The 14,125-nt window shown below is 35.0% G+C and overlaps 1 protein-coding gene across 1 annotated transcript; it reads left to right on the forward strand.

Moving 5' to 3' along the window:
* Positions 1 to 7,846: 7,846 nt before the first annotated feature.
* LOC141678455 (aquaporin NIP1-1-like) lies at positions 7,847 to 11,752 on the forward strand. Its single transcript, XM_074484783.1, has 5 exons — positions 7,847 to 8,189; positions 8,949 to 9,173; positions 9,488 to 9,685; positions 10,626 to 10,687; positions 11,409 to 11,752. The coding sequence occupies exons 1-5, from the start codon at positions 8,055 to 8,057 to the stop codon at positions 11,620 to 11,622; spliced, it is 834 nt and encodes a 277-aa protein (XP_074340884.1). The 5' UTR covers positions 7,847 to 8,054; the 3' UTR covers positions 11,623 to 11,752.
* Positions 11,753 to 14,125: the final 2,373 nt, after the last annotated feature.

Below are 14,125 nucleotides of genomic sequence, written 5' to 3' on the forward strand. Positions count from 1 at the left end.
ACTTTATCATTGCTTCCGATAATAAGTAGATCGTCTACATACAATATCATCATGACATAACTATTGTCATTGTCCTTGATATAACTACTTTCATTATCTTTGTAATATGCACAACTATCACATTCATTGATCTTGAAGCTGTTGGCCAGCACGACCTCATCAAATTTCTCATGCCATTTCATAGGCGCTTGTTTTAAGCCATACAGTGACTTCACTAATCTATAGACTTTCCTTTCTTGACCAGGGACAACGAATCCTTCAGGTTGTTTCATATAGATTTCCTCATCTATATCTCCATTTAGGAAAGCTGTTTTCACATCCATTTGATGTTCTACTAAATTTCGCATTGCAGCTGAAAGGATATTTTCGATATATTATTTATTTTGGTGTATTTGTACGATTAGACATAAAATTAAGAACACGTAGATCCTCTCCATTAGGACATGAATTTAATTGATCCAAATCAGAGTCAAAAAGTCAAACTAGCAAAATCATGTCTTTTAAACAGATAAAAGAGATATTCCATTATTGCAAAATATCAAAACTGTATCTTTATGGAATATATATCTAAGGCAATATGATCAAAAAAGAAACATCAAGATATGATATTTCTTAGATCTGTGTTGCAACAGGAATATAGCAACAAGCTCGAATAAGGAATATTGCAGAAATATTCTTTAGAGGTCCCGTGCTATATCAAAAATATTTAACTCTTCACTCCAAAATATATCTCTACATAAATTCAAAGATTATTAATATTCAAGGTTGGAATATTAATATCCAGTTCTGCAACTCATTTATAAATACTTACAGTAATTTTTTCTCGTTTCGTAAAATCAGCATTTCACGGAGAAAATTATTCAAAAATACTCAAACACATTTCCTATCATCCAAATATATTTTATATATTAGAAAATATATTTTAAGTATTTATACAAGTCAAAATTTTGGTCAAAAGATCCATCTCCTTTATTTCAAGACCAACGATATTTTTATTCGGAAGAAAGGCTGACAGAACAGTTTCATTTTTAGATAAAATACTTCCACATGCTAGAATTACTTGAAATTTAGTATGGATCATTTAAATGGTATTTTATAAGTATGGTAAAAATTTTGTAGCATTCAGAGAATTTTTGTCTGGGCACAAAAATCGAGGCAGTTGGTCCCACAGTTGACCACGTTTGACCTAGTTACCATTGACTAAAATTTATCAAAATTTGCAGGACATCATTTTATAATATTTAGGTAATTATCATATTTTTTATGATATTTATTTAAGAATTTTTGGGATGGTCATAATTAATGGTGCTTAATCCTTAATTAAAGTAATTAAAGAATGATTAAAAGAAAAGGAAAATATATATTTAATATATATATATATATATATATATATATATATCAGCTGATATTTAAATGAATACTAGCTTGTTCTTCCTTCCCACTTGCAAAGAATCACAACCTACTTGCCATGTCATCAATCCATGTGATACACTCCATCCACCATTCATTCCTTCTCAAATCTCAACCATTCAATCCACCCAACTTCTCCTATAAATAAACCCCCACCCTAACCCATTTTCTTCAAGCTAAAGAGCCACAAAGTTGCTGGAATTTTTTCAAGAAGTGCTTCTCTTCATCCACTACCACTTTCCGACCTCCCGAAGGGCTGCCCAAGTTCGACCAAAGTGCCAAAATCTGGCGGAACCTCCGGCGAATTTTTCCGGCGAACTTTTCCGACCATTTTTCAAAAGTGGTTAGTTTTAGCTTCTTATATGAGTTCTTTGTATTTAAGCTTTGTACTTAACTTCTCCACTTCATCTTAAGCTCTAATACAAGTTCTCTTATAAAAGAAGTTCTCGGGGAGAACTTAGATTCGAACTCGGAATTCGAATAAGTACTTGAACTTCATAAAAATCATTCCAACGAGAAGATCTAAAAAGAAAAGTACTTTATCTCCAAGGGGAGATTATATTTGACACATGTACGAGTTAGCCAATTATTTCTTGCACTTTAATTGGATCTTGGCTAACACTCATTCGTGCTCATAAAATAATTACGAAGTTTAAGTGTAATCCCTTCTAGAATCTTTAGTGCTCTCCGGGGGATTATTACTTGTCTCATATAAACATTTCGTAATTTGTCAAATCTTAAAACGGAACGTACGAGTTAGACAATTACTTAACGCTCTTTAATTGGATCTTGTCTAACTAATAATGTACATATAAAATATTACGAAGTAAAAGTGTAATCCCTTCTAACATCTTTAGTGTTCCGGGGGATTATAGCTTGTCTCATATAAACTACTTCGTAATCATCCGTTATTTAAAGACGAATCAAATCCACGAGTTAGCCAATTATTTTCACGCTCTTTAATTGGATCTTGGCTAACACATATCGTGTATATAAACAATTACGAGACATATCGTATAATCCCCTTCTAACATCTTTCAGTGTTTTGTGGGGTTATTATTCGATATATATAAACTACTCGTAATTATTCGTCTAAACTTCAAAAGCACGATCTTACACCAATTACTTGCACTTCTATTATTTGGATCTTGGCTAAAAATCATAAAACTTATACAAGTACTTGAAGTTAAAAGTATACTTTGACCACATAAGTGTCAAAATATAAGTATACTAAAATCCTTAAGCCTACGAGCGTAGATGATAAGTTACAATTCCGAGATTGTAACTAAAGTATTCTTCGATTTATAAATACATAATCGAAAGAAGAAGAATACTAAAGAAGTCATAAGCCATAAGTGCTTAACATAAAAAGGGACTTCTCATATTATTCCACAACTTTATCAAAACTATAAAGGAGTAATTGTAAATATACTTGACCATCTTGTATTATTCTTAAGTCAAGTATTGTTATTTAGTTTTAATATTCTTATTGGAATATTATACTACTTGTGGGGTAGTACAGTAAAATACTAGTTCAAACCATCTTTTCAATACTTGGTTTGTTTTATGAATTGTCTTATTAGTTTTGTAGTGAGGTGAAGTGACGTGAGGTGATTCTCGTTCTAAGACCCAAGTCCTAGACGTACTCACGGGGAGTTAGTAGTCTTCGCACCGTGAAGAAGAGGAAAGACCCAAGACCGGATCACTAAGATCCAAGACCGACAAAAGCTAAGGAAGCCAAGTCCACACAAATGCTCTACAACAACTTTGAAGAAATAGCGGGGAGTTATTGTCTAAGATAAGTTGTGTAGGTATTACATTTATTTTGAGGTGGTGACCCTTGTGTTACGCACCAAGATAAATACTTGTAAAGGGTGTAAAGGCTTCTCCGCCTACTAAAGGAGCGAGTTTATTATAAGGGAAAATCCCGAGTCCGGGAGAGGAGCTCGGGGACTGGAGTAGGGGTGAGCGAATCTATTAGAGGTTGCGCCATCGCGAACCAGGATAAAATCACCGTGTGGTATTTTATTTCCTTGCACTTTATCTTCCGCACATATAAACTGCATAAACACTCGGTAAAGTTTTAAAAAGGGATAAAATATTTTTAAAAAGCCACAACAATTTTTAAATTGGTAATTAAGCTATTCAACCCCCCCCTTTAAGCTTAAAATAGCCCTCATACGGGACCTTACATCAGCGATAACAAACATCATCCTTATAGACATTATTCTCATTACTGGAGAATATGTGTCAAAGTAGTCCAGACCTTTATGTTGCTTGTATCCTTTAATTACAAGTCTTGCCTTGTACTTGTCGATAGTACCATCAGTTTTTAACTTCTTCTTGAAAACCCACTTGTTGCCTAACAGTTTACAACCGTTTGGAAAATCAACTAATTCCCAAGTATGATTCTGCAGAATTGAATCAACTTTATTTTTAATGGCCTCTTTCAACATGGGGCCATCGGGTGAGGTAACCGCTTCCTCATAGGATTTCGGGTCACCTTCCTCGAGCAAATATGTCATAAAGTCAGACCCATAAGATTTCTCCGTACGTTGTCTTTTGCTCTTTCTCACTACCCCCACATTTTCATCCTCACTTTCTTCACTCTCATTATTGTTATCTATAGACTTATGAGCTCATTTAGACGTTGTAGGAGGTTCTTTTCCTGGATTGCAAGGAAATGTCGTCTAAAAAAATGAGGCATTCCTAGATTTTATAATCATATTCTTCTGAATGTCAGGAATCTTAGAATCATATACGAGAAATCGATATGCAGTTCTATGTGGTGGATATCCGATAAAGATACAATCCACAGTCTTTGGACCAATCTTCACCTTCTTAGGTGTAGGGACCAATACCTTTTCCAGGCACCCCCACACTTTCAGGTGTTGGTAACTTGGTTTCTTTTTCTTCCACATTTCATAAGGACTTACATCCTTATTCTTGCGCATAGTAATATTTAAAATATTATTCACGCTTAAAATGGCTTCCCCACACATCGACTGCGGAAGTCCAGGGCTTAGCAACATTGCATTCATCATTTTTTTGAGAGTGCGATTCTTCCTCTCAGCCACTCCATTTGGCTGAGGGGAGTATGGTACAGTGACCTCATGGATTATACCATGTTGTGAACAGAATTCCCCAAAGGGTTCAACATATTCACCTCCACGATCATTTCGTATCGTTTTGATTTTCTCAGTTTGTCGTGTCTTAACTTCTTCCTTATAGATTTTAAATTTATCTATAGCTTCGTCTTTGCTTTTCAGCAAATATACATAGCAGTATTTTGTACAGTCATCTATGAATGTAATAAAATACTTGTTTCCTCCTCTAGTTGGAGCGAATTTTAAATCACATATATCGCTATGTATTAGGTCTAGCACTTTGGTGTTTCTTTCCACACGTTTAAATGACGATCTCGTTAATTTTGCCTCAACACAAGTCTGACACTTATATTTTGTATCAATTGTTAATTTTGGTATGTATTATTTTACACTTAACCTTCGTAAAGTGTCATAATTAACATGTTCTAATCTAGCATGCCATAAATTAGGAGACTCAAGCAAGTAAGCAGAAGAATTCTTCATTTCATTATCGTCCTTAATGGACATAACATTGAGCTTAAATAGCCCATCAGTTACATAGCCCTTGCCTACAAACATACCACTCTTAGATAAAACAACTTTATCTGACTCAATTACAAAATGAAAGCCATGATTATTCAACAAAGAACCAGACACAAGGTTTTTGCGAATATCAGGCACATACAGTACATTCTTCAAAGTCAGATTCTTCCCAGAGTTCATCTTTAGAATCATCGTGCCTTCACCTTCAACAGTAGAAGTCGCTGAATTCCCCATGCAAAGCTTCTCACCAGCATCGGAAGCCTTAAGGCTAGAGAAAATCGCCTTGTCTGAGCAAACATGCCTAATAGCACCAGTATTAATCCACCACTCACGCGGATTGGAGCCGACTAGGTTCACTTCAGAGACCGTAGCACAGAGGTCTATATCACCCATCTCCTTGGACATGTGATCGACCATGTTTGCTTCTTTCTTCTTGTTGGCCTTTTTGGGCCTCTTGCAATCAGAAGACCTATGACCCACTGTATCACAGTTGTAGCACTTCCCTTGGAATTTCGATTTCGAAATCCCTCCATTGGGTGCCAGTTTTTCCCTTTTACCAGAAGTGGCCTTCTTTTGCTTGGAGCTTTCAACATGCTCCACCATGTTTGCCTTCTCAGTAGCAACATTCATGCGTTAGGGTTAGTCGCCTGCTGGTGAACCCCATCAGATCCAGTGATCTGTGCGTTGGGATCAGCCGTCATATTCATCGTATTGTTCACAGTGTTATCGTTCATAGATCTGTTACTCTACAAAACAGGTAGAAACAGATGTATTAGTCACATATATTAAATACTAATAGCTTTAAGATTGTGATTCACAATCTGCGATTAATACATACAAAACATACGAATAACAGAAAGAACAAAAATGATATAAATGGAGAAGTTCTCGAGTCCAGGGTATAACTGTCTCATTAAAGCTATTACGGCCCTCACTGTATGTGCGAGTCGTTAGCCTCCCAGGATAAAACGAGAAAACGACGTTGCTGCACGAACAGCGCCTTCGGCGAACAAGAACGGAGCAAGAAACTATCACCAGAATAGAGTATGGTTTTTGTTTAGGAGGCGACTGTGTGGTATATTTCGAATTAATGAATAAACCCTAAACCTGATATGATAATATATGGGCTTGAGGGAAAATGTGTGAGGTACTTCACGTGTAAGTAAATAAACCGCGGTAATTAATAATCAAATCCACAATTGAATCAGATTATTATTATGCCAAATCAATTATAATAATTCGTAATAAAAAACGAATTAAGAATTTAAGAGCCCAATCCCAGTGTAAATTAAATTTAGCAAAACCAGTCCATCCGTAATTATTCGGGCCAATTTTTCAGCTACATTCGTGTCCGCACGCGCACACGCGGGTAACCTCGAGGGCTTCGCAAGCCTCTGATTGGCCCTCGAAAGCCCAAGATTTGCACCCCTGCGGGCAAGTAGGTGTTGGAGCAATACATAAGTAACACATTTGAACACTACATAAGTGTTTTACTATTTAAAGCTATGCATTCTCCTTTGCACATTCAATGTGGGACTTTCATTATTCTACACAAATTTCCACAGCTAAGAGACTAACTTTGAATGATCATATCGCATCCATCTCTTAGTCATTTTGAGTGATTCAAAGTGCCTCATAAAGCTCTCTTAGTCGCCCGCACGCGACATTCGTCCACTCATACTATGTCTCAAATTGACTTGACAATGTGGTACTACTACCCAGATTTTCCAACAATAAAATCTTAAGTTCGTAGAGTAAGCTCCAATGATCTTATAATTTCTGCAAAAACAACTTTGGGGAAAAACTGTATATGGAATAGTTATCCTTTACAGCTTATTTTACATGTAAAATTTATGTTACTGCAAGTTGCATTTGCAATATCTGCAGTCACCAGGCGGGCCTGCCCTTGCATTTTCAGTGAATAAACTAGTCCAATTCATGCACTCACCTTGGTGAATAAACTAGCGTCTCTTGGTTACCTCAAAGCCCCCAGCATGTGTGGCTTGTACATTATCTCTAGACCTACGGCCTCAACTTTGTTATGGACAGAAACTTTACATCCAGCTATGTTGCCTATTACGGATGCACTCAGATTAGTTGGTCTTTTCGCAAGCAACGAACAGTGGCACGCTCATCCACTGAAGCAGACTACAGAACTGTTTCCGCTGAGCAAAAAATGGTGTACTAATCTGCTTCAAGAGCTCCAGCTACCACTATGCTCAATTCCACGGATATGCTGTGAAAATGTAGGATCTACATATCTATGTAAATATCCAGTATTTCACAGTCGTATGAAGCACAGAACCATGTATTTTCACTTTGTGTGTGACCAAGTTTATAAAAAGGCATGGTAGACGTCACTCATGTTGGTTCTAGCCAGCAGTTTGCCAATTCTCACACAAACCCATTTTCCAGGTCTTTATTTCAGTCTCAGATAAGCAAGCTCATCCTCATAGACACGACACCGATCTTGACTTCCAGAGTAAGGATGATAATTGATAAACTATAGTTACTTCAGTTACTACAATCAAACTAGAACTTGATGTAATTACAGTTACTTCTTGGATTAATATTAGTTTACCATATTAAGTTCGACCAATCAAAGACTGTTTTGAATAATTGTATAAAAGATTGCCTACTTGTTATATTTCAACTGATAAATCTGTTCAAGTGATAAGTTAGAAGAATTTAACAAACCAGAAATAGTACTTCTAACTTATTATAGATTATAAGTAACCGACCGAAGATCTGAAAACATATATAATCCAACTACAAACACATTTTACATGTCATTTGCTTCCGCATATTACACACTTTGCACTAATACATACTCCATCTGCTATAAATATAACAATGACTTGATAATATTATTATGTGAAAAGTCTGCTTTGTCTTTTGCAGCAAGTCATTATTTGGTGGCTTGGTATTCAGTAATATTCCCTGTGTAGTTGGTGCTGGAACAAGATCTGTCTCTATAAATCTATAATTTCAAAGACAGTTACATATATTGCAGATATGGCTCAGGAGATGACAGACAGGAACGGGAACGATGGAGATATTGCTCTCTCTGTACTTGAGGATAATATGCATGAACCCTCCGGTGACCACTCCAGTGACGGCTGTTTTGTAACTCTTCCTTTTATACAAAAGGTAAGTAGGTAACAAATAATAACAAATACTACAATCTATAAGTGTTTGGCTAGATTGATAATTAAAGTTAAGTTTCTTTCCGGTTCTCTGTTTTGTTAAGTAGCTAGAGACTTAGGTTTTTAATTTCCCTTAACCTGGAAATAAAATCAAAAGAGTTTTTTTTTATATATAGATAGCAGGCACATGCCAGGAGTCCAATCCTTGACATCTTTATGAGAAACCAAGATCTCGACCACAGCACCAACCCTCTCCAATCCTTGACATCTTTAAGAAAAACTAAGACCTCGATCACTGTATGAACCCTATGTTGGCAAAGAAGTTTCCTTGTCTTTTTTCTCGGAACGTTATAGTTTCAGAGAGTTGCTCAGATTTGTATCAATGAGCATGCTTATATAGAAGTCTTGAATTCGAAAATGGAACTCTTCTTTACAATCCCAAAAATGAAGTTTTAAGTGAAGGACAGTTTTGGTAGCATGAAATTTATTTAGTAACTATCAATCGGCACCATTCGGAATATTGTCCCATAAACAAGATCTTAAACTCATTGTATCATCTTTAATTTTGTAAACTAATAATGAGAACTATAAACAGGGAAACCACAACACAGAGCTATTTGCAGAAATATTAAGCAACTCTAACACAGCAACACTGTATCGAGTTTATGAATTACATTACATACTTCGATAAGTATGATTGAATCTATTATTAACCTTGTCATGAATATACTAGTCAATGAATTACTGAAATATTTACATGCAGCTAATTGCAGAGATGTTGGGCACATATTTTCTAATATTTGCGGGAGATTGCGCGGTGACGGTTAATTTGTCAAAGGACAAAGTGGTTACATTGCCGGGAGTTGCTATGGTATGGGGACTGGCTGTAATGGTGATGATTTACTCAATTGGACACATTTCTGGTGCTCATATTAACCCTGCTGTCACCATTGCATTCGCCTCTGTCAAGAGATTTCCGTGGAAACATGTAACTAACTATCTCCTGTGTTAACCCGTTAATGACCTAAATTTTGGTTTCTATTAACTTTATATATTCATTTTTATGATGATTTTAGCAAGTTTAAATATTTTTTATGACTAAATTTTGATACATTTACGAACACAACCTAGACTCATCTAAGAGCACGCCTTAAGATAGCCTCTCACATTTAAAAACAGACATCACGCCACAAACGATGAAATATAATAGCCTAACAGTACCTACACTCATCTAAGAGCATGCTTTGAGCTAAATTTTGTACAACATTTGCTAGCACGATCTTAAATTTTTTATAATGTTAGGTACCAGCTTATGTTGCAGCACAAATTATAGGGGCAACGTTAGCCAGCGAAACGATCAGGTTAATTTTTCAGGGTACTAAAGACATATCTCCGGGAACATTTCCGACAGGGACAAACCTGCAGTCTTTGGTGTTGGAGTTTATAATCACATTCTTCCTGATGTTTGTTATATCTGGTGTGGCCACCGATAACAGAGCTGTAAGTCTTCTTTCTTCACCTTGTTAATTAACCTGGTTAAAATGATATCCGAATTCCTAATACTCATTCGAGTTGAACAGATTTTTTAAATCCGCCTTCTATATACTTTGTCACGTTTAGGGAATTGTTTTTTCATGATGATTGGCTTCATTCAGTTTTAAATCGCTGTCGTCTATGTCAATGGCGTGTATTATTGAAGGAAATTTGCAACTTGAATAGATTAATAGTATAACAAAAAAAAAATTCTCAACTATGCCTTGATAATTTTATTTTAAGCAATAAGCATCGAACAAATGCATGGGACCCTAATTTCTATCAACACTCTAGCCGAAAAAATCTAGTAGTTGAATTCTTTTTTCCTTGCGGAGATCAAGAGTTCGAGTAAATAAAGTGTTAGTAGAGTGATTGAGGAATAATGGACCAAAATGTCGCTTTTGAGTGCTAAATGGTCCAAAATGTCACTTTTGAAAATAATGGCCCAAAATGTTATTTCATAACGATACTTCGTCTTCCGTTTTGTATTTTTAATGTAAAACGGTACTTAGTGTGCCGTTTTGGTACTTTAATATTTTTTTTTAATTTTTTTATAATGTGCAAAACGGTGGTTGAAGTAGCGTTTTGGCTCAAAACGGTACATCATATAGCGTTTTGTACCAAAACAGAACTTTATCTACCGTTTTACGCATAAAAAAAATTCAAAATGCCAAAACGTCACACGAAGTTCCGTTTTAGGTGTTTTGCATAAACGGTACACAGTGTACCGTTTTGAAGTGACATTTATGGTTATTTTTAACCCCCAAAGTGATATTTAGAACCAACACCCGTGATTGACCTCTCAGATATACGGAAAATTAACCGAGTCCTAGATTTTTTGGAGACGTACGGAATAGATCCGATATCTGAATTTTAAGGCCTTGATTTTTGTTAAACGTTAATGCAGATTGGCGAACTTGCAGGGCTTGCAATTGGAGCTATTGTGTTACTTAATGTGATTATTGCAGGGTACGTATAATGTACAACATTATTTTTCTCTCCCCAATTTTTATTTCAAATATAATCAATACTCGCTCTATCTTATTGTTTCTTATATTTTTTTGATTTATTATTCAACTTTTTACATTTCTATAAACAATAAAAACTTCAATGGATCATTATAGGACTTCAAGAAATAGGTGAAAAAGTAGTATCATCGTAATATACTGTTTGACAAATATGATAAGTCGACTGAATAACTTATAAGTCCGCAACAACTTATCGACGAACGTTTGTCGACTCAATTTATAAGTTGAATTTATAATTTATAAGATATTAAGTTGAATGTTAGTAACGACGTACTTTTCTCAACTTATTTTTAATTTTTCGTTTTTTTATTAATTTTAGTTTTAAAAATATTTTTTAATATTAATCTAACTTTAAATATAAGAATTAAGATATTATATTTAAAATATTATTTATTTTAGTCGATTTAAGTAAAAAAATTGAATTATAAGTAAAATTATCTAAACACTTATATAACTTATAAGCATTCATCAATTTATCACTTATAAATCATTTATTTAGTTTAAGTTTAAATCATAATTTATTTATTTTAAGATTTATGAAAGGGGTACCCTATGGTTGAAGTATCTATCCTAAACCTTTTTTTTTCTGTTATTCTGATTCTCTGAACTTTTCTTGGAGTCGTTTTTATGATGGCTCATTTGTGAAATGGGTTGTTTGACAGACCAATAACAGGGGCATCAATGAATCCAGCAAGAAGTTTGGGCCCAGTTTTGGTGACGAGCCGCTACGACGGGATTTGGATATATCTGTTGGGTCCAATAGCTGGGGCAATATCTGGTGCCTGGATTTACAATATTATGAGATTCACAAACAAGCCACTTCGTGAAATTACCAAAAATGCCTCCTTTCTTACTAGAATTTCGCCCAGGAAATAATTCATCTAATATTTTTGTGCTCAATATTAACAGTGATGTAAAAACTAGCTATAATAGTGTTATATCGAACCTCTGTAAAATTAAATAGAGCAGAAAGATAGATAAAGAGAGTGATTAGGGAGAAAAAAGAAGCTGCTTGGTACATTTTCATTTTTAACAAATGAGGTTATTTATAGCCAATACAAGCAACATGTTCATTAAATGCAATGTGAAATATCTACTCCTATGAATCTAGCATTACTATTTAACTTTTGACTACATGACAATCAACTTATAACACTCCCCTCTGATTGTCATGATAGTATGGATCATAAATTGCCTCGTTAAAATCTTGTCAAAGAAAAACCCAGTGGGATAAAAACTTTGGCGAAGGAAAAAAAGTACAATCTCCCCTTGGAAAAACTAATCATTCTCCGAAGTTTTGTTTTAAAAAATTTTTGAATCGTCGCATTCCAATGTTATGTCGTAACTTCCCAAATGTTGAATTCGGTAATGATTTCGTGAATAAATCCGCAAGGTTGTCACATGATCGAATTTGTTGTATATCAATTTCTCCATTCTTTTGAAGTTCGTGAGTGTAAAAGAATTTTGGTGAAATGTGTTTCGTCCTGTCTCCTTTGATATATCCTTCCTTAAGTTGATCAATGCACGCAGTGTTGTCCTCAAACATGACAGTAGGACTTCTTGTGATGTCCGGTAATCCACATGATTCTTGAATATTCTTGATGATAGACCGCAATCAAACACATTCTCTACTGCCTTTAGGAATTGCAATAAGTTCCGAGTGATTTGTTGAGGTTGCCATTGTAGTTTGTTTCGTGGATTTTCAGGAAATGGCTGCACCGCAACATGTAAATACATATCCAGTTTGTGATTTGCCAAAATGAGGATCTGATAAATATTCAACGTCTGCATATCCGATCAACTGAGATGTTGAGTTTTTCAAGAAATATAACCCAACATCAATTGTTCCACGAAGATAATGAAATATATGTTTGATCCCATTCCAATATCTGTCCATCGAAGCAGAGCTAAATCTAGCCAATAAGTTCACAGCAAAAGCAATATCTGGCCTTGCATTATTTGCAAGATACATAAGTGCACCAATTACACATAGATATGGAATTTCAGGACCAAAAACCTCTTCATCATCTTCTCGTGGTCGAAATGGATCTTTATCAGGCTCTAAAGATCTAACCACCATTGGAGTAGTCAATGGATAAGATTTATCCATGTAAAATCTGTTCAAAACCTTTTCTGTATATGTGGATTGGTGGAGGAAAATTCCTGTTGACAAGTGCTCGACTTGTATCCCAAGACAATATTTTGTCCTTCCAAAATCTTTCATTTCAAACTCTGTCTTTAGGTATATGACAGCATCATTAACCTCCGTAGCTATTCCTATAAGATTTAAATCATCCACATATACAGCAATAATTACAAAACCAGATTGTGATTTTTTGATAAAAACACATGGAGAAATTTGGTTATTAATATACCCATCTTTTTTAAATAACGACGTAGTCTGTTATACCACATACGACTAGATTGTTTCAGTCCATACAATGATCGTTGAAGTTTAATGGAGTATATATGACGAGGTTTCTTGAACTCATCCATTTTTAACCCTTCTGGGATTTTCATAAAAATTTCACTATCAAGTGAACCATACAGGTATGCAGTAACGACGTCCATAAGACGTGTTTCCAATTTTTCTTTAGATGCCATACCTAGTATAAAACGAAAAGTAATTCCATCCATCACCAACGAGTATGTCTCTTGATAATCAATGTCAGGCCTTTGAGAAAATCCCTGTGCTACAAGTCAGGCTTTATATCTCATAATTTCATTGTTTTCATTTCATTTTCTTATTAATACCCATTTATTCCCAACAGGGTTCACACCAATTGGTGTTTGGACAACAGGTCGAAATACTTCTCTTTTACGCAATAAATTTAATTCTGTTTGGATTGCGTCTTTCCATTTTGGCCAGTCTTTTCTTCGACGACATTCATCCACACTTTGTGGTTTAGGATCAGAATTTATGTCTACATTCAATGCTGTAGAATACACAAATACATCATCGATTATGGCTTACTTCGATCCCATAATTTCATATCATGCACATAATTTATTGAAATTTCATGATTGTTTAATCCCGTATCTTCAGGGACTGGAATCTCTTCAGGATATAATACCACTTCAGGGGTATTTGCTTCTTCTGGAGCATGTGCCACTTCCGGGGCAATTTTCTTTATTTTTCTTTTTCGTGGTGCAACATCTTTTACACTGACCGGTCTACCACGCTTCAGGCGTGGCTTTGATTCTATAACCAATTCTTTTGTATCTGATTTTTGAATTGGTATATCTATTCTAGCTGGAGTATTTACTGCAGGTATATGAGATTTAGTTATATTTCTAGAATCGTTAAATGCGTCAGACATTTGGATTACGATATTTTGCATATAAATAATTGTTTTAACTTCAAGTTCGCATTGACCGG

The sequence above is a fragment of the Apium graveolens genome, chromosome 8, assembly GCF_009905375.1.
Source record: "Apium graveolens cultivar Ventura chromosome 8, ASM990537v1, whole genome shotgun sequence".
NCBI classification, from domain to species: Eukaryota; Viridiplantae; Streptophyta; class Magnoliopsida; order Apiales; family Apiaceae; genus Apium; species Apium graveolens.